General features: G+C 32.4%; 1 protein-coding gene across 3 annotated transcripts; it reads left to right on the top strand.

Annotated features, from left to right (window-relative positions):
- The first annotated feature begins 1,952 nt into the window (after nucleotides 1-1,952).
- On the top strand, nucleotides 1,953-20,418 carry LOC134247246 (H(+)/Cl(-) exchange transporter 3-like). Of its 3 annotated transcripts, none has more exons than XM_062729613.1 (21): nucleotides 1,953-1,995; nucleotides 8,480-8,698; nucleotides 10,818-10,960; nucleotides 11,178-11,339; nucleotides 12,506-12,712; nucleotides 13,003-13,083; nucleotides 13,243-13,425; nucleotides 13,524-13,613; nucleotides 13,820-13,875; nucleotides 14,022-14,090; nucleotides 14,295-14,457; nucleotides 14,672-14,757; nucleotides 15,046-15,170; nucleotides 15,450-15,564; nucleotides 15,981-16,076; nucleotides 16,218-16,241; nucleotides 18,736-18,794; nucleotides 19,187-19,294; nucleotides 19,433-19,551; nucleotides 19,780-19,874; nucleotides 20,194-20,418. In XM_062729613.1, exons 2-21 carry the CDS (start codon nucleotides 8,494-8,496, stop codon nucleotides 20,282-20,284), a joined length of 2,277 nt encoding a protein of 758 aa, XP_062585597.1. In that variant the 5' UTR covers nucleotides 1,953-1,995; nucleotides 8,480-8,493; the 3' UTR covers nucleotides 20,285-20,418. The 3 variants fall into 3 exon arrangements, with proteins under 3 accessions (XP_062585597.1, XP_062585595.1, XP_062585596.1); XM_062729611.1 differs by lacking the exon at nucleotides 1,953-1,995 and adding an exon at nucleotides 7,710-7,797; XM_062729612.1 differs by lacking the exons at nucleotides 1,953-1,995; nucleotides 16,218-16,241 and adding an exon at nucleotides 7,711-7,797.
- Nucleotides 20,419-21,749: the final 1,331 nt, after the last annotated feature.

The raw sequence follows: 21,749 nt of genomic DNA, 5'->3' as shown, positions 1-21,749 counted from the left end.
ACATTTGTACACATATTGAGCTGAGAGACCTTTTCATTGATAAACTGTAATTTACATGTTCTACTTTATAAATACCTACAAACTGGCATTGGAGGTCTCTAAGATATCAGAGGTGAGTACTGGAATGTGTTGTGACCTTTATTTTCTGTTTGCCTTGTGTATATGAGATATTGCATCTTGATATGACATCTTATTACCTATTTACATGTATTAGTTTTACGTACAGTCAGTGTTAGTCTACCATATATTTATATGTTCTACCCAATAACTCAGTCAAAGCTGATTCAGCCATATTTGGTCAATAAAAATATTTAGCCATTTGACATTTTCCAAAAGGCACATAGCAATTTTTAAAATTTTTTTTAAAGTAAGATATGAAAATTATTAAGGTACTAACTTATTAATATATAGGAATAATACAAAGCATCTCCTCAAGAGAGCACAGGTAAGGTGAGTTTAAATTTAAAAAAGTTTCTAAAGTATTGAGAAAGAATAGTAACCGTGTGCAGTTGTGAACTTAAAATGTTAAGGCAGCTCATACAGTAGGTTTTGATTAAATGCTTTGTTTGTTAAAAACTTTCATAAAAGTATGATTAAGATTCATACACATTTATATGTCCAGAGACTATAGTAAAGACATTTAACCCCCCCCCCCCACACACACACACACACACACATCACAGTACTATTTGACACAAATTGATGTGAGCTTCTCAACAGCATCAACATTTTTACCTTGACCCTATCCTTTGACAATGGCCTCACTTTCCTTAAAAACTTTTTAATTTATTTTTAACAGATTTTACCATCTTTGCTAGCCAAGGGTTTCCAATCCAAAATCTACCGAGTAGATTTATGATCAGAAATCCTTAGCTAGCGAAAATGAGACTTTACATGCTGATATGCTTTTCAACTGCTTTGAAATGTCTTGACCTTGACCCTCTCTTTGATCCTGTTGAATTTATCTATTTCTGTATGGTTTCAACGTATTCGATCATGTAAAGTGAGGAAAAGTGTTATTGATAAATGCAATACTGGAAGAGCCATGGAACAGTTGAATATCAAAATGAAGAATATTAAGAAATACATGTATTGTAGCTCAGCAAGATCTTATACGAATCACAACAAGACTCACACAAACCTGCTTTATGCTTAATATTATTTACAAGTATTTATGTGTGATTGTATTGTGCATTGTGTTAACCACTAGCATTTATGTATTTTACAAAAAAATCAATCCTTAACAAAATATTGTAAGGTTATCATTATTGAATAATATTCTAAGTTGCACCCCTTTATAAGACAATTTGACTTATAGAAAAATGCACACAATGCTATTTTTTAGAACAGGAGCCATTAATTGATTATTCAGTATATGTTGCTCCATTGCTTCATACTCTCTATGACTGTACTGGATGTCTCTTTTTGTCCCCCTTATTATTACATGTTTAAATTGTATGCATTGTATTTTATCTGTAAAAGTGAACCTTCTTTAGGTACATTTTCAATTTTATTTGCAAGTAAAGTATTCTTTTTGTTTTTAAATAAGCATTCAGCATTCTATGTCTTAGCTCTTTGCTTTCTAGTTGTAAAAGAACTGACAAGATAAGCCATTTTTTGATTGTAAAGTTTATCACCATTTTAAGTGGATATGATGATCAGAATTTTTTGTCATATACTTTTTACCTCTGGCTTACTGCTGATAATTCTTCTTAATGCTCTCTGCAGTAAATTGTAAATATCAAAATAAATTTTCTTTAAATTAAAAAATTCCATACACTGGAAATATACGTAAAATATTTTAATTTTACAGATCTAAAGACTATGTATGGGTAAAGAATGGATGAAGCATGAAGAGAGCGTGTTTCAAGCACATGGATGCATTTAATTCGATGTATTTTGGAGGGAAAGCACAAAGCACCGACAACTCCTTAATCAAAATATTGTATTGGCATGACTCCGACGAGGAAGAACTGTCCAAAAATCTAAGCACAAGTGAGTTTTAAGTTTTATCAAAGGCTTACTCTCCATGAATGTACAATAAACTACACATGCAGAAATAATTTTGATAGGAAACAGTGCAGTATAAAAAATTTAAAATAATTTACATTTGAATTTCTCTCAAGAAAGCTAATCTAAAAATAAAACCATTTGTACAGGTATTTTCTCGTTCATGTGGTATTTTTTCTCACTGCACAGCCAATGTCAAATTTCAATTAAGTTGTAACAAAGTAGATCCTAAAAAACTTGTATGAATGCACATCTACTAATTTGAAAAAAGAGTCTTAATTCAAATGATCTCATATAAAACATCTTCTATGCTCACCTCGCACATGCTATACTTGATCGTCTCTTTAAAGTTTTAGGAGCAAGTCCATTCCCAAGTAACTATAAGCCCTATCTGAACCAAACTTGCATGGATGTTGCATCTAGGGGTGTACACTACCAGACTTGCTTCGGATGCTGGATCTGACCTACATTTTCTAGTAGTGACCAGGTTAAAGTTTTTGGAGCAGGTCCATTCCCAAGGAATTATAAGTCCTACCCAGACCAAACTTGCATGGATGATGCATCTAGGAATGTACACTACCAGACTTGCTTCGGATGCTGGATCTGACCTACATTTTCCAGATGAGTGACCAGGTTAAAGTTTTTGGAGCATTTTCACTATTTTAACCAAACTTGCATGGATGATGCAAAGTACAATACCAGACTTGCTTCTGATGCTGAATTCTACATTTTGTTTTTAAAGTTTTTGGAAGGTCCATTCCACAGGAACTATAAGCCCTATTTGGACCAAACTTGCATGGATGATGCATCTCTTGGACAGACTTGCTTTGCTGGATCTAGTTTTCATTCCCAAAAAGCCCTACCTGAAGCAAACTTGCATTTTTTGATTGTAAAGTTATTACTAGTTTCAGATGCTGGATCTGACCTACATTTTCATTCCCAAGGAACTATGAGCTCTATTTGGACCAAACTGGCATGGATGATGTATCTAGGGATGGACACTGACTTGCTTCTGCTGGATCTGACCTACATTTTCATTCCCAAGTAACTATATTAAGCAAACTTGCATGGATTGTTCTTGGACACTACCAGATTAATCTGAAATTTTCATTCCCAAGTAACTATAAGCCCTACCTGAAGCAAACTTGCTTGGATATGCATCTAGGAATGGACACTAATATTTTAATTTTACAAGTAACTATAAGACTGAACCAAACTTGCATATGATGCATCTAGGGATAAAGACTTGCTTCGGATGCTGATGAAAATTTTCATTTCCAAGTAACTATAAGCCCTACCTGAAGCAAACTTGCTTGGATGTTGCATCTAGGGATGGACACTACCAGACTTGCTTCGGATGCTGGATCTGACCTACATTTTCATTCCCAAGGAACTATGAGCTCTATTTGGACCAAACTTGCATGGATGATGTATCGGGGATGGACACTACCAGACTTGCTTCGGATGCTGGATCTGACCTACATTTTCATTCAGCACATAAGTACAGCAAACTTGATGGATGATGCATCTAGGGATGGACACTCCAGACTTGCTTCGGATGCTGGATATTTTCATTCCCAAGTAACTATAAGCCCTACCTGAACCAAACTTGCATGGATGATGCATCTAGGGATGGACACTTCCAGACTTGCTTCGGATGCTGGATCTGACCTACATTTTCATTCCCAAGTAACTATGAGCCCTATTTGGACCAAACATGCATAGATGATGTATCTAGGGATGGACACTTCCAGACTTGCTTCGGATGCTGGATCTGACCTACATTTTCATTCCCAAGTAACTATAAGCCCTACCTGAAGCAAACTTGCATGGATAATGTATCTAGGGATGGACACTACCAGACTTGCTTCGGATGCTGGATCTGACCTACATTTTTCATTCCCAATTAACTGTAAGCCCTAGCTAAACCAAACTTGCATGGATGATGTATCTTAGGATGGACACTACCAGGCTTGCTTCGGATGCTGGATCTGACCTACATTTTCATTCCAAAGTAACTATAAGCCCTAGCTAAACCAAACTTGCATGGAATGCATTTAATGGACACTATCAGACTTTATGCATTTAATTTCCATACAAGAGACCAGGTTAAAGTTTTAGGAAGATAAATCCAACTTTTTGATATCAGCAATTTTAACAGTTATGAATATTTGTTTACACAATACATGTTTTTCACACTACACGCATAGAAATGTGTATATACCATGTAAAGGGTTCAGCACAACTTGCACAGAATATTGTTGTTGGGATGAATACTTAATATTAAGAAAATATGATGTAGGATTTGCATTACTTAAACTGATAACATTCGTCGAGGTGAGATTCGTAATCTTTGATTACCTATGTTTTTTAATGTTTTAAAGTCCAAAGTGTAACCCTTATTTTAGCAATATTAATTATAAATATAAAAGTTATTTCCCTTTATCTATACATGACAGAAACAAAAGTTTAAAGGTACTTGGACACAGATTTGAAGTCAATATTTTCTCTATATTATTACGACTTATATATTTTAATAGCATTTCTCATAAAAATTAATTTAAAATCTTTTTTCATTTAAAAGTTATTAAAACTTCAAATTTTTTGGGGGGTTTGATTGACTTAACATTGCACTCTCACAAATTTTAACCTTATTCTTAATCCTTAGGAAAAGTGGCAATCTTGTTGTGTATTAATGAGAAATATTGAAACTTTTATCCAGAAAAATAATTTCATTCCTAGTAGAAATGTTTGAAAGCAAAATTCCTTCACAAGTATCGTCATTCCAAACTAAGAGTTGCGTACAGAGTTTAGCAAATCGAGCACACTCGTGTTATGTACACAGTTTTTGTAAACAGGGCAGAGGTTCTGTTATTGTTGATGTTTACATGTTCACCGTACAGTGCTTACCACAACTGCACGGACTTATATTGTGTGTTTGTTTTGCTTTCGAACATGTCTACTCTGAATTTTCTGCATTATAGTATTAATATTTTTTCATTTATACACAACGAGATTGCCACTTTTCCTAAGGATTGAGAATAAAATTAATTTGAGAAAGTGCAAGGATGTGTCAATCAAACCCGCCAAAAAATTTGAAATTTTAATATCTTTTATATGAAATAAGATTTTTAATTAATTTTTGTGTGAAGTGCTATTAAAATATATAATTCGTAATATTATTAATAACTTCAAATCTGTGTCATATGATTAACTATGTACAGAGTGTTTTTTTTTAAATGCTTCAATGTGCAGATGTTCAGACAATTGATATCATAGCTAGTACACAATTTGGGTCACAATTAATCTCATAATTATTGCATATGAATCATGTCTTTATCTTTCAGTTTATGGATATAAAATAATATTAACATTTTGATTGAGATGATTTTTTATGTCATTTTGTAATTTTTGTTAATGTAAGTAAAGTTACATATAATGCTGGCAATTTGAACTGAAATTAATTATAGTTTACAACTTAATATTATACTACATGTATTAAGCTACCACAGCCCAGCTGCCACATGTTTCATCCATTTACACCCCCACTTCCTGTGTGGCAGTAATGGCTTCTCTGTCATTTAATGTTATGGGCCACTCGAAAGGTCACAGTGAATAATTATAGTTTGTAGGCAATAACTGATCATTGCAAAAACTGTTTCTTGAAAAGCCTTTGGAATTATTTTATGGTCTGTCAGTTGATTACCAATTTCGCACACATAACCTTATGTACTACATAAATAACAGTATAAGGCATCAAAATGTAGTAGTAAAGTGAAAACGGTGTAAAGTGACAAACACCAAAGTGGAGGTACGACTGTAAATTAAGAGCCTGTCCATTATACATGTATGCTGTCAAAGGTCTTAGTACTTGAAAGTGTTAATAGCCAAGATGTGCAATGAGCTGCACTAATGAAGTTTGTTAGGCATCTGCGACAGGTGCAATGTCTTGGTCCAATAGATGGAGAACATTCAGTCTGGGCTGATACAGCCAGCCAGTGCTTATGTCTTCCACTGTTCAGCAACAAACAGTCCAAGATGATCTGCCCACCATGTCTCGTGTCGGTGATCTTATCAATGATCTTTTTAACTCGGTTTCTAAACACAAGTCAGATCTGCTTGATGAGGCTTCCAGCCTCAGTATTGACAAAATCGCCGGTAAGTAAGAGTCTAGGTGTATATATATGTAATCAATTTATCGAAGATTACACACAAAACCTTCCACAAGAGATCTATCTATTTCATTCCATTTTAGCTGGTTAAGCCAAATTTTTGATTGAAGGGTGTCTGATGTTCTTCGTAAATGTGTGTCATCTGTAATTTTAGCACTTTTTTCAACTTTTCAAGAACCACTTGGCTAAGTTTAAACAATATTGTCACAAAGAATCCTTGGTAAAGGGATCTAAGTTTGTTCAAATGAAGGGACATATGCGGCTTGCCCACTTTCAAGGGGAGATCATTATGAATAAGTGAAAATTTAATGGCATCTTTAAAAAATCGTACAAGAAATAGGGATTTCCTTTTTTGGAGAAATTTAACTATTTATTGACTGAAATAGTTTTTTTTTTCAGCTGATCTTTCAAAAAAAAAGTTTTAAAAATTTAACTGTATATCCATCACTCCCTGAGGAATTATTTATTGTTTTTCATGTTTTTGCTAAAAACATCAAAGATTTCATCTTCATACATTTTTTTTTAATTGGATCTGAATTGCATATATTGATCTAACTTTTGAATGTCATGATTTTGAGTTTTTACAAGATCTAAGTCTAAGTTCAGAGTTCTTATTTGCATATAGATTTTGGTTGAAAATTTTTACTTCATTTAATATTTCTTTCTGGTCATAGATATTAGTTTCCCTTCACTTATAGTTTTCAATTGTTTTATTTTAAAATATTAGTTATAACCACACTTTTCCAAGTTGCAAAAATACTTTGTGAGTTTCTCCCCAGCCTCTCTAGCTCTTAATCTTACAGCATACCTTTCCATTTTTTTCTTTTCTATTTTTTTTTTCTTTTATTAGGACAAGATAATGATTAATAATTATGATATTCAAACTTTTGCCCTGTGGCATGCCACATGGATTCTTTTTTTCTTACATATTTGATAAATGAGTTGAGAGAGAAATTGCATTTACATTTTAATGTACTTTGTTTTGATTAATACAGTGTGGTAATTTTGAGAATATTGTAGAGTTTAACCCCCTACCAAACAATTGATGAAATAAATAAATCAAGTAGACTGTAGTTAATAGTTAAAGAAAATAAACTCTATACATTTCATATACACACAAAATAACATTAAAACGTCCATTTAATTTCTTATATATATAAAAGACAAAAGCTGATATGTACAACAATTAAATTTAAAACCAACAAATAGGTGTACACATACCTGTACAGTGCCACGGTTCCATTTCATTTAAATCTTACGGGGATATGAGATTTTGCAATGACCTGTAAATATTTCTGGAGATCGTTCTACTTGATCAATCATATAACTAGTGTCAATTTTTTAAAAGTAACTTAGGATGATTGTATTTTAATGAATGCCTGCAATGGAATAGCATTAACAATATATTGAAGCAGTTAGGAATCCTAAATGACCCGTGGTCATTTTATATGGCAAGGTGTCATGTTGTAGTAGCAGTAGAATAATATGTCAAGCAGCCCCTGCTCCTGTTTGAATGTTGTCTTCTATTTGAATGTTGTCGTGTAACTTTCAAAACAGGAGAATACAATGCAGAGTTACAGGACATTCTCTGATGAACTTATCAAAGAAGTTGCAGGTAAGGTGCGTAATCTACATGGCCTCATGTCGGCCACATGTCCGATGCATTTAGGACCACCATATAATGACTGAATTAATGTACCATCATTACTGTGTACACTAGTCCTAACCAGCTGGCCTATACAGTGTAACTGTAGTAAAATTATGAATTGATACGGGGAAATATTACCATAGATAAAATTTTATGGATCGGGGAAAGTGTGTGCTAGGCTTACAATGTTGATGCATTGGCTTTTTATGTTAACTTGTGTAATAAACTTGGATTGTTTAAAGTATTTTGAAAGAGCTAGATAGTCAGGTAAATTATTTGGTAATTATTTGGAGTTTTTCAAAATGTCGAATGTCATTTAAAGGTATTTTTCCTTATTTAATCTTCTTTGTACAGGTCATCAAATAAATGTGATTTATATGTCATCAACTTGCCATGACAAATCAAGAAAGTTACCTGTCTGTGCAGTTATGCTCTGTCTGTTAAAGTCTTCTAAGAAATTGAAATGTTAATTCATTATATAAAAAATCTGGGATGTATGTATAGATCCAGTATAATAAAAAATTATCCCAACTCAACTGTAAACATGAACAGACAAGATGATTGTCAAACTATCAATGCACACAATAAGGGCAAACCTTCATTAAAAATGAATAAGTGTTTAGCATATGAATTTTTTCTATCTTAACAGGTTCCTCTAACCTTATGGACACACTGGATGACCTGCCTCCAGGCATTGGTCAATATGAAGATTTCCACACCATTGATTGGCTGCGGGACATTGCCAGAGACCGCATGCGGCATCGGCACATCATCAAAAAGAAAAACGAGGGAATCTGGGAAAAGATAAAGAGTGCTCACGATGCCTGGTCAGGCTGGGTCTGTGTTCTATTGGTTGGGGTTGCTGCAGGTAAAGTTCCTGAACAAGAATACACATACAGTACCACTACCAGTACATGTACTAATAGCTGCCCTCATTTCAAGTTGTATTTTAGGGGATTTTAATTTATCACCGAGAACATTTTTAGATGCATTGTCATAATGAACCAAAAAATCATGCGAGCCACTTTTCCCTGTGTATCATTTCCACAAAATCTGGTCAACTTATTGTTGTGGTCTTATAAGCACAGATTATCAAAGAAGAGGACAGCCAGGTATTGGTAAACTGTTCATGTTACATATATATTGACATGCATATAGTAGTATAAAAACTACTATAAAAACCCCAGCTTGCTTAATGAAAATGATCAATATTATCTATATATACTTATAAGTCGGTTGTTAAATCATACCAGATGGACATGCTTACCTCATATAAAACATACTTTTAATAGCTCGCTATAATTGCCAAGATACTTTTCAGCAAGTACTGTGTGCAAAAATTATTGGGTCATTATGGCTATTCATACCCTAAGGGAATTGAAAGCTAAGCATGTGTAACTTACTAATTTTCACTCCAGATGTCCATTTATTTATTTCAATTACCATTAAATCACAAATATACTTTTAGTCAGTCATTTTTAGGCATTCATAAAAAGTGATTGCTAATTGTTTGTTTGTTTTTTATATATATATAAATCTACCCGAAAACACTTCTTGATATTTTGATTGTACAGCTCACAGGGGAATTTTCAATTCTCACTTTTCTCTTACTTTTCTCTTACTTTTCACAGCTTTTGTCCTTATTATCATTATATATGATAAAATGATTTACATGTATTAAAAACAATTCTGGCATTGCAAGTTAGATATCAGCACCAGATTTGTATCTTAACAAGTTTATTGGTATAACAGTGTAGGTATAACAAGGTTTTCTGGCAGATAGGATGCATTTATGCAAAAAGAACTAAATTATTGCCTTTAATACATACAATGATGCTCAATTAAATGGTACATGTAAAATTTCATTGGAACAGAATGTTTAGGTATTTTTAATAGAATGTCAAATCCATTTGATGTATTAAGATAACCCAACCTCTGCAACAAATAACACAAGTTTTGCTGAAATGGGGATTCTATGCAGGTAAAAGAGACTCCCCATTTCTTAAAACATGTTTTGCAACAAACAGTTTCATAATGAGGACTTATTGTAATCCAACTATGCATCATCTTTTATTTATTAGTTTAAAGCCAATCTGTAACAATTTATTTTCTTGACTGGGAAGGCATATTCTCTTAAAACGCCAAGCAAAATATTACATGGTTTTTGGCAGATATTTCTCTCACTGTCGAAGGTTTACAGAAGTTTATATTACAACACATGTATCACTCAAACATGTGTTCACTTTTTTAATGTAAGGTGCCAATCTAATTGGCTGTTGTATTTATTAATGGCTGTTTTATGGGTATTTGAATGAAGTATATGACAGCTTTTCTCCTGTATGAAAATATTAAATGGACATGTGTCAGATTATAATGTTAGTTCAACTTAGTTGCAAATGTTCTATTCAATGTAAAATTTTACTACTTCTGAATACTTCATTGCCTATCATTGTAACAGATTGTCTCAGATCTTGGTTCCACAAAATGCATGTAGAACTGAACCCAGTCAGTAAAAGTTAAATTGATGGGATACACTTTTAACCGTAATTACCTGGTATATTGTGAATAAAGGCATGAAAAACTATTTGTAATGCTGTATACAGGGTTATTTTCGCTCCGTGTTATTTTCGCCCTTTTGAACTTGTGACACTTTTAACAGTAAAATTACCTGGTATATTGTGAAGAAATTATGAAAAACTAATTTGAAATACCCCGTTTTAAATTTGTCCAATCAAGGAGAGGGTGAAAGGGGCGAAAATAAAACGGGGGCAAAAATATCCCTGTATACAGTACTTTTTTTAACTGAATAACTTTAGAATGACATTGATCCTTTGCATGTAGCTTATTTGTTTTGACATTGACCTCTTTGTTTATAGGTCTTTGGTTTTGACATTGATCCCTTTGGTTGTAGGTCATTGTGCTGGTATTGTTGACATTGATCCCTTTGTTTGTAGGTCTTTTATATTGACATTAATCCTTATTTTTAGGTTTATGTGCTGGTATTATTGACATTGGTGCCTCATGGATGTCAGATCTGAAGGAAGGAATCTGTGCTGAGGCTTTTTGGTTAAACAGAGAGCAGTGCTGCTGGTCTGTTAGTAAAACAGAAGTAGATGATTACTGCCAACAGGTGAGATTATTATTTCCATAGATTCACATGTCCAAAAGAAAATTAGCCTTAGAACTGTAGAAAAGCAATTTTTCAATATCATTTTTGACTGCTCAGTTTAACTGTTGAAAAATGTAACTTTTTAGGTTAAGATTAACAATAAAAATCTAAGAATGTCATATCTTGCTACATCTTTTACGTCTTTCTATCAGACTGACTGACAAATTTTTATTTTCAGTGGAAGACATGGTCTGAGATCTTTGGAGGTAGTAGGTCTGGGGCTGGGTCCTATGTCACGACATACCTCCTCTATGTGGTGTGGGCCATTGTGTTCTCTATGCTAGCTGCCATGTTTGTGCGGGTGTTTGCTCCGTATGCCTGTGGATCTGGTATCCCAGAGGTCAGTGTTCTTCACTCTCAAAACATTTTGTCTGAAGCTCATAATAACATGCACATATAGAAGTATAAAGAAACTGAGTTTCTGCATTTTTAATATTTCAATTTTTTATTGTCTTCATAACACTATTTTATAACTTTGTGTCCTCACCTGTGTAACTGTTATATGTTATCGTTTTACAAACAGTGTGACGTTTTGCTGTTTGATTTCAGGGCGTGCTAAAAAAACTGAAGTTTTATCATGCAGAAATTGAATCAAATTCTCATCGTTGACTAATAATAAGATTTTATTTAAAACAAAATTAAGATACACTCCTCTTGGATTACCTTAAAGGTGTGAAGAATGTGTTTATTAAAATGATATAAATTATTCATTTGATCATTTAATTAGATATATAACAGTGTCTTGAAAGGACACATTTTTGTTTATGCATACATCATTTCCAATCATTATCAGGAAATTAATTATCTAAAAGTAATTGCTTTTAATGTTTCTCCATTAGATAGTTGTTCTGTATGTTTACTGATTACAGTTTACATCATTGGATGTTTGATTTCAATGGAATCATTTTGGATATAAACTCTTCATATATTCTTTGAATATAATTAAAGTGCATATGAAACATAATGAACCTTTACAAAAGAGTGAAGATATATACAACAATACCACTGACAATACTTTTGACCAATCGTCAAAACTACTTTGCAATCACATGTACATGTACTAGCAGTAAACAACCATTACACGTGGACGGACAAAGCAAGTTTTACAACTTATAATGATGATATTGATAGCTACATAGTACAACAGTAGCAGAATAGCCTTACTCATTCCATTCTCTGAATTTTCTTATACATATATAAAACCATCCGGTCAAATCATAGCAAAAATAATACATGCTTTTTTGAGGACAGAGAACAGGCTTTGACTGACCACATGTTGTTGGTGAGTACAAATGCCGCACTGATGAACAATCAATCAATGTGATTGGCCAGTATTCTCAGGATGTTGTATTCTGGGTTTCATATGCAGATTATTGATTCCATTGAAATAAAGCATCCAATGGATGAGTAAAATGAAAATCAGCACACAAAATTTTAGCAAAAATTTAAATTCAAGAACTGTCATGTTAGTAAAATGATAATCATGTATTTCTATTCTAATTTTAGATTAAAACAATATTGAGTGGGTTCATCATTAGGGGCTACCTTGGGAAATGGACCCTCCTGACAAAGTCTGTGGGTATGATGTTAGCAGTGTCAGCAGGCCTGAGCCTGGGGAAGGAGGGACCATTTGTACATGTAGCCTGCTGTTGTGGGAATATATTCTCGTATTTATTTCCAAAGTATGGTACTAATGAAGCCAAAAAGAGAGAGGTAAAATCAGAAATACCCCTTGATCATGCTTGATGAAAGAGTTTAAATTAATATTACTGTTTACATTTAAACAGTGCAAATTGTTAAATCATTAAAGATTTTAAATTCTAAATTGTGAGTGAATATTTCGCAATCATTTTATTTTTTGGAAATGCCCACAATGTGTATAGCAAATTACATATAACAAAGATCAATGAAGATTTTATCTGTCTTCATATTTCAGATTTTTTTTTAGCTTTTAACAAAGTCATCATGATTGGAAGTACGTATGTCTTTTTTTTAATTTCCAGATTTTATCAGCTGCATCAGCTGCTGGGGTCAGTGTGGCTTTTGGGGCCCCCATAGGGGGAGTTTTATTTAGTTTAGAAGAGGTAAGCTAGAAAAGTTACTCATTTTGATATTACTAGATTTATCAAGGATATACAGTCACATTAACTTCTAAAGAGAAATATAATTTTTTAACTGTAAAGGGTTTTAAAAAATTCTTGTACATTTTCAGTATACAATTATATTTACCTATTCTTATACAGGTGAGCTATTATTTCCCTCTGAAGACCTTATGGCGGTCCTTCTTCTGTGCTTTGGCTGCTGCATTTGTTCTGAGGTCTATAAATCCCTTCGGGAATGACCATCTAGTCATGTTCTACGTGGAATACAATGAACCATGGTACATACAGGAGTTAATCCCCTTTGTACTCATTGGTGTATTAGGGGTAAGTTATCATAGATAGGGCATTGTTTTATTAAGATTCCTGGTAATTTTTTTGATTGAGTTTATTTTATCATTGAATTTTATCATTATACATTTCAGGGTTTATACGGAAGCTTCTTTATAAAAGCAAATATTGCATGGTGCAGATACAGAAAAAACACAAAATTAGGAAATTATCCAATAGTCGAAGTAAGTGTTTTGTAGGAATACAAATAAATGATATATTACTGCTGGCATTGTTGTGTATCCTGCCTCATTTCAATCATTCTCCTTTATCAAATTGCATCACTTTAAATTTATAGATGTGCATTTATCAATTTTTTTTTAGTAAAAGTATATAAAGTGTTATTCTTATAAAAATATTGTATTAGTTATTCATATTATTTTTTTTACAGGTTTTAGTTGTTACATTTATTACAGCGCTTCTTAGTTACCCAAACCAATATACAAGGTCAGTACTTGTACCTGTAAGATATAATGAAAAAAATAGATAATCTGCCCGAAAATCAGTTATTTAAAGGCAAACTAATTGAAACTTTTAATTATAGAATTTATTCTTAAAATTGCAATAGTTGTATTTTTTTGTGCTATTTCTAGGTTGAACACCAGTGAGTTGATCAAGATGTTGGTGGGACGCTGTGGGCCAGAGGATGACACAGATCTCTGGTACGGTTCACTGTAGTTCAGTATTATAGATTACTCTTTATATACTGCATGCATTTCTCAAGCACCTACTGTAAAAGCAGTCAGAAATGAAGTATGCATTTTTGACAGACGAACACTATACCTGGGATGTAAACTTTTAAGTCCTGTATTTGTCTAAATAATGACAACTTTTATGCATAATGATTGTGAGTATATTTATTTCAGTGACTACAAGAGAAATTATAGTTCACACCAGCTGAATGAGACCTCATTAAAAACGATGACCTCTAGTACGGAGATTGGTGATGGTGTAGAGAAGGCCCTGTGGATGTTAGCCCTGGCCCTCATTTTTAAGGGAATTATCACTATCTTTACTTTTGGAATTAAGGTAATGATCTTTAAAAGACTTCTACATGTATTTCCGTAGATGAAATACTTTTATTTTCATGAAAAACATTATGTTTTTGGCAGAAAATCTTTTTAGTAAAGGAAAGAAAAGGTTAGATATATCAAAGGAATTCTTCAAATCTTACTTCTTGAAATTTTAATTTGGGAAACATATAGTTGACATTTGAGATGAATCATGTAACAAACTATTGTAGATTCCATCTGGACTCTTCATACCTAGCATGGCTGTAGGTGCAATCTTAGGAAGAATGATTGGAATAGGTTTTGAACAAATTGTGGTGTAAGTTAACTAAACATTTAAGCTAGTGTAATTTACTTATAACATCTAAGCTACTGTAAGATATGATAATTAAAACATCTAATCTTCTGTAAGTTAATTAATCTAAGCTTCATTCAGTTAACTAAAACATGCAGATTAACATTTCTAGATCAAATGTTTGGTAAAAAAAACCCTGACATTTCTGACTATGAAGGGATTAAAAGTTTTGTCTACTACTATAAAAAAAAAAATACATGTATATTAAACCATTATTGCATACTCGCAGTTCTGTTGAAATGTTCATTTCAGTGCAAACCATGACAATCCGTTCTTTGAGAACATGTGTGAGTCCAAACAGTTTTGTAGGATTACCCCCGGTCTGTATGCCATGGTGGGGGCAGCAGCTGCCCTGGGGGGAGTCACTCGCATGACAGGTGGGTACATGTAGCACTCTCTCTGATATTATAGGGTATCTTCAAAAAATTATTTTTAGATTCATTTAAACAGTGTTCTTTCTGTTCAACTGTTACATGTATTTATACTTGAATCTTAATGGTGAAATAGATGAAGGTCAGAGTGCAAGCTGGCAGTGACTAAGTTAGCCAACTGTATAATTTTCTGGGCTAGACTTATCTTAAAAATGAATCAAGAGCTACTGCTATAAACTATGTACCTATTCAGGATTTAATCCCAGTCATTGGTTTGTCTTTCAGTGTCCTTGGTGGTGATCATGTTTGAGTTGACAGGAGGACTGCAGTACATCGTCCCTCTCATGGTTGCCACCATGACTAGCAAGTGGGTAGGAGATGCCCTAGGAAAAGAAGGAATGTATCCTTTATATTACAAGAAAAAAATTACCATATGTCAAAACCCTTAAACATGCTTCACAAAGTACATTTCTAAATGAATATGGTAAACCAACTTTTATTCGCGTGCAAGAAATTTTCATGACGTTTGCAAGAGCCTCGTCATCGCGAATATTTCTCGCCGCGTACCGGTCCATAAAGTGTATGTGTCTTTTAACAACAGATCCAAAAAAGCTTGATCGCAAAAATTAATTGTTGCGAACTAGTATACCCCTGGTAAATCACGAAATAAAGTCTTCGTGAATAAAAGTTGGTTTACAGTAGCTTTTCTCTAAAACAAAATATTGGAATAGTTGAGAATATTTTCAGATTCTGACAGCAATAGATGTACAGTGGAGACAAAACAGTGTAGTTGTTAACTTTCCTTGACTAATACAGATATGATGCTCACATACAACTCAATGGTTACCCCTTCCTTGACAGCAAAGAGGAGTTTACACACACTACTCTTGCTTCTGATGTCATGAGACCAAGGTATGGCAGATATATGTTTGTTTTAAGTATTTAACTGTATACAACTGTCAGTGTATCTGTAGCACTTTGACTTTTTGAATGACTGGCCGACTTTTGTTTTTGTTGCAATGATTCATAATTTGTTGTCTAATGTTTTACAAGATCTGCGCGCTATGGATCGGTAGTGTAAGTTATGTGTCCATTGTTTTGCTGGAATGTAGTTTTTTTAAAGCATCTATAACATAGCACTTCCAAAATAATTTGTGGATACTTAAGTGTTCAAAAATATTTTATATTTTATAGTGCTCTACACTTATTGTACAAATGTAATCAGTTCTTCGTTTCATTTTATTTCAGTATTTGAGGAGATGTAAAAATAATGTATATTTTTTGCATGAAGCATGAACTTTAAAATATTTTCATTACAATTTTGAAGATTATTTTATATTATTGCATAAAAATAGTGTATAGATTTGGCTTCTGTCCATTTTAATTTTAAAGAAAAAAATTAATGAATGATTAGTATCAATTCTCATCCCCTTGCAACAAAGTTGGAGGGGTTATAGTAATGCAGTTTTGACACAGTGTGTGAGCAGGTATGTGAGTGAGTGAGTGTATGCATAACCAGTGAATTAATAATTCACATTCAGATGGATGTGTCTTTTTGCAAGGGGATGCTCTGTTTTATGGTGCCCTCAGTTGAAGTATTTTTCTATCCTAAAGTAAATTTTGATTTTTTTTTTAATTTGCCATCTACCATAATGTGATTTCCGTTAAAGTGATATGGAATTTGTTAGTCATTCAAGTTAGTCAAGACTATGCTTTAAAAAGCTATTCAGTGCAAGAACTTTTGAGTGGCATTATAAATTAAATGCTTTTGCTTTCAAAGAAGCCACCAAGGAATAGTACACTTGCTCTGTATGCTGCAGCATAGATTACTGTGTTAAGGCATGCATTGTAAAACTATTCAAAGTGACATATGTTAGTCCAGTAGGCTTAATCAGTGTTATGTTTATTATAGGCAGACTTGTTTTGGCTCTTTGAAACAGTAAGCAATAAAGATTATGAAATTTAAAAAATATCATGCATGTACGAGGGGTGTTAGAAAAGTTCGCGGACAAGTTCTATTGTGAGCGCGCTATTTCCACGAAACCGGTCAAACTTTACTTAACATATTTTCAATAAATATACAAAAAATTGGTGCTCTCCGCTGATCATTGAAAAATATACGGCTTTTTTATTTCGATACATCTTGTTCCACGGAGCATGCTTCATTTTGGCACGTTTACATTACAAAGACTCTGTTAAAATTAAAAATTGCACAATTGTAGCGCAAAGAGATTTATGATATTTTACCTATCGCTAAAGTTTTCATGAAACGTCACTTGGAGAAATTTTGAATTAAATTGGAGGGTATATGACTGTGTTATAGCCAATTATAAATCATCAACACGTAAAAACACAGCCAAAATCGGAACGTCATTGAGCGTCATGGAGCACTGCACTACGTAAAAATTATATGTGTAGACAGTAAAATGTCTAAAAAGAGATTGAAATTTTCAAGATGCTGCCGGAAATTTCCTACACACACAAAGGACAAAAGTTTTCAAATGATTGTGACTTCATATAAATGGAAGGATTAACATTTTGAATGATTAACTCCATCGATACTTCAATACCCTCTTATCGCATGAACGTTGTGCCTATATGGTTTTGTAGTTTTCAAACCTGATCAATTTACTGCATAGACGTTTTTAAAGATCTCAAAAATATCCGAATCAATACAATCTGAATAAGTACAAAAGACATTATAGTAGAAAGGTAACATGTCTTGATATAGATGTTCAATACATGTATTAAAGTAGAAAAAAGATAAGAAAAATCTGAAGAAAGGAAAGATTTATAGAACTGCGACAAAGCATAACGGATCGAAATCTGGTTGTCACGTCGCCTTACGTCAAGGGATTGCTCCGTGAATCCTATGACATCATAGTAAAAATCGTTGTAAATTTTCATTTTAGTAAATGGACCTTTTTTTACATACAAATAAACAAAATGTAGGAATTTATTCAGACATAGGTCATACTTCACAGTACACAATAGATTTTCCGTAATTCAATGTGTCCGCAAACTTTTCTAACAACCCTCGTATTTTTAGCCAGTCAAATGGTAATTTACAAACAAAATGAAATTATTAATAAGATAAACTGTATTTTAAATGCTTATCGTAGTTTTCAAAAAAAAATTCTGATAATAATACATACCAATTCTAAACTTTATAATGCTAGTGACTCGATCCCCCTCCCCTTCTCTAAAAAAGGAAATATTAATTATTATTTTTTTCATTTTTCAAGGACAACTCTAAAAATTTGTGATTTATCTTGTCTCATATATAAAATGATCTAGGGTAACACACTAAATTTTGAACTAATAAAGTTTGATTTGATGCTAACAGTTTTGGATATGTAGTGTTTTAAGTGAGTAACATCTAAACTGCTGTGTTTTAAAACAGAATGCATAATTATTAAGAATCTGCCACCAACATAGTAAATACTTTTATTTTTTCTTGATATCCAGATAATGCTACTCTTGACATAGAACAAAGAAAGTTAATGTTTTGATGGAAATTAAATTAAAACATTTGTATTTTTCTTCATTATGAACACTGATTGTATTACAGGAGAAATGATCCGCCACTGAGTGTGATAACACAGGACTCAATGACTGTGGAAGAAGTGGGTAGGTGGAAAACAACTCACAGTCTTAATCAGTTATTTTAAGCTTCAATATTTCTTCACTAAAATTCTTCACATTTTATACTTTAGTTGTAGAAAAAGAAACAAAAGAGGAATTATTTGAATTTAAAAAATAAAGCCATGTGTAATAAAGCATTCCAGTGTAATTTGCTGCTGTTATACGATCTCGTGATTTACATGTATATAAATCGAACTTTCATGCACCTTTGATAAAGTATTTCAAATGATGATTGTTTGCATGAATAAAAAAGCTACAACTGTGTATACACTAAGCATTCAAGTGAAATTGTAAGCTTATTTAGACAGCATCCATGATATTTAGAAAATAAAAGTATTTGCTTGCAAATTTTACCAAGGTTATTATTGTTTTTTCAGAGCATGTTCTTAAGACGGCATCACACAATGGGTTCCCGGTGGTTGTATCTCATGAATCTCAGTATCTCGTGGGCTTTGTTCTCAGGAGGGACCTTAGTCTTGCAATTTGTGAGTTTCAATATTCAAACATGTATTTGATATGGATGAACTTTCGTGCTGAATTTAACCAAGATACCTGTCTTTTAAGTAAATGACAGCTTTATCTTTTGAAAAGAACTCTTATATTACAATGAATTCTCTTCACAGCCAATGCTCTGAAGCTGCAGGATGGAGTTGTTTACAATTCAGTTGTTTACTTCACCAATCAAGTTCCTGATAATCCTAATGACCCCGCTCCTTTAAAACTGAGGAAAATCATAGATATGGTAAGTAACTCTTCCAGTGAATTTTGGCTGCATTTGTGTACAAACTGTAACGACTATGAGGATTGATTTAAGGAAAAAACTGAAGTCTTGTATTATTACTGTTAAAACTAATTATACTTTTCATATAGGCTTGCTAAATAATTAATGAAATGTACAAAACAATCATTTTAGAAGCTTAAGATACATAACTTTTTAAAATTTGTTTCTTCTATTAAATTGTTTTTTTAGGCCCCAGTAACAATAACAGATCAAACTCCTATGGAGATGGTTGTAGAAATGTTCAGAAAACTTGGACTCAGACAAACTCTGGTCACACACAAAGGGTAGGTCTATGATTCTCCAAGTGATACGGAAATCATTTTATAAATTCTACAGCTATGTGCTGGATGTCAACAGAAGAACATTTTTAGTGCGCTTTATGAAATAGATTTTGTTTCATTCTTTAAAAGAGTCTAAAAGAACCCAAGTGCTTTTTCACCTTTTCTGATAAACCAAATTTGCCCTGGCCATAATTCATGTTTTTGAAAAGCATTGAAAAGATTAAATTGCTAGAAGAGTAGATTAAGTTGTTTTTTAATGCAGTAATTCTCTTGAATGAAATGATTCACATAGAAAAGCAAACTATTTTCTTTCCACTTACAGGAGATTACTTGGAATTATTACAAAAAAAGATGTTCTACGCCATATTGCTCATTTAGAAAATCAGGACCCAGAGTCTATTCTCTTTAATTAGTTCATTCCTTGTTATTGTCTCATAGCAGATAAATTATCTGTATTCCACTGATTAACAAGTGTGTCATGGTTCAATGTGTGTGATGAATAAGTCTCAAACATTGATTTAGTGTAAGTTGAGAGGTGCCTATGAGTGTGTGTATCCAAAATTGAGTATTGTTTTATCATGTTGTTGATAGTACATTTCACTAGAACATTGTGTGCAATTCTGTATAAATTGATAAATATTTGACATAGTGAATGTTTGTATTCAGTATATTTATTTTTAATATGAACTAGATTATGTGATATTTTACTTTTAAGCATTTCTTTCATTTCATGGTGTATCTCTAAGAGAGTGTATTGTTTTGTTGAATATTTAATGCATTAATGTGATGAACTTATAGAAAGAACAATGTACGTACAGCTTCCCCATTGTTTTCTTTGATTACAAAGACACTGTGATGCTTTTAAACATGAGACAAATGTAAACTACCATTATCTCGGTAGATAACTAGATATTATCATTCATATTGACCATTCTTTGAGAAACTGACAGTTCATCTAAGTTTATGAACTGGAAAACAAGAACTTTACCTTCTGGGAGTCTTCTAATCTGCTATAAATGAAGCACTGCCAGATGCCAAAAATGACAGTAATGTGGCTGACTTCTAAGAAAATTTGATTTGATAAAGTGTTTTTCTGAAGAAAGAACAAAAATTACCATTGATAAATATGAATCCATGTGTAACCAAGAAATTTATTTATACAAGGTAAAAAAATCGGGTAATAGATGTTACTTTATTATTATTAAATATTAATATATATAATCTATATATACTTTATAAATGCGTTGCATTGTAAAATGATCAAATAAAGAAGCTGTATTAAGTCTTTTTCTGTGTTTTGAAAAATATTTAGGCACATTTTACTAGTTATTCAATCGTATGGGCCTAGAAAACTTGTTGATTAATATGAACCTCAAAATAGATTACAATTGTTTAACATGTAATTAATATGTAAATTGAAAGAACTGGTTTTTCTAGAATACTGTGTCCTTATATCAGTTCTATGCCCTTCTCCCAAAATAAAGGAATGAAGAAAGAAAAGAAATCATTTTTTACATTGTATACATGTAGAACCTGGGATAAATTAGCCTTGGAATTGAAATTAATTTTTATTTTAAAATTGTATCAACTTTTTATTCAAATTTATCTTTACAGTTTTTTTAAAAATGAATATCTTTTAACTTTTTATTGAAATTTATCTTTATGATTTTTTTTAGAATGAATATCTTTTTTTTTCATAATAAATTGTAAAATTTTGCATATTGATCAACATATATGAAAAAGATTAATTAATGTACCTGGTATAAGGTTATCAAAACGTTAGAATATGAATAGCAAGTTTTCAATGATAATCAAAATATAACGAGACTTTTGTAATATTTCAACGTTTTGCATGCTATATACTAGCAATAATATATT

The sequence above is a fragment of the Saccostrea cucullata genome, unplaced genomic scaffold (assembly GCF_032062105.1).
Source record: "Saccostrea cucullata isolate Sc308-1 unplaced genomic scaffold, CSIRO_AGI_Scuc_v1 ctg38, whole genome shotgun sequence".
Taxonomy (NCBI): domain Eukaryota; kingdom Metazoa; phylum Mollusca; class Bivalvia; order Ostreida; family Ostreidae; genus Saccostrea; species Saccostrea cuccullata.
This window is presented reverse-complemented; position numbering and strand designations above follow the sequence as displayed.

Coding starts and splice junctions, on each gene's coding strand:
- LOC134247246 (XM_062729611.1), top strand. CDS start 7,749: ATGCAGAGTTACAGGACATTCTCTGATGAACTTATCAAAGAAGTTGCA. Junction 10,961..11,177: donor TAGATGATTACTGCCAACAG/GTGAGATTATTA, acceptor TTTTATTTTCAG/TGGAAGACATGGTCTGAGAT. Junction 18,795..19,186: donor AATGACTGTGGAAGAAGTGG/GTAGGTGGAAAA, acceptor TTGTTTTTTCAG/AGCATGTTCTTAAGACGGCA.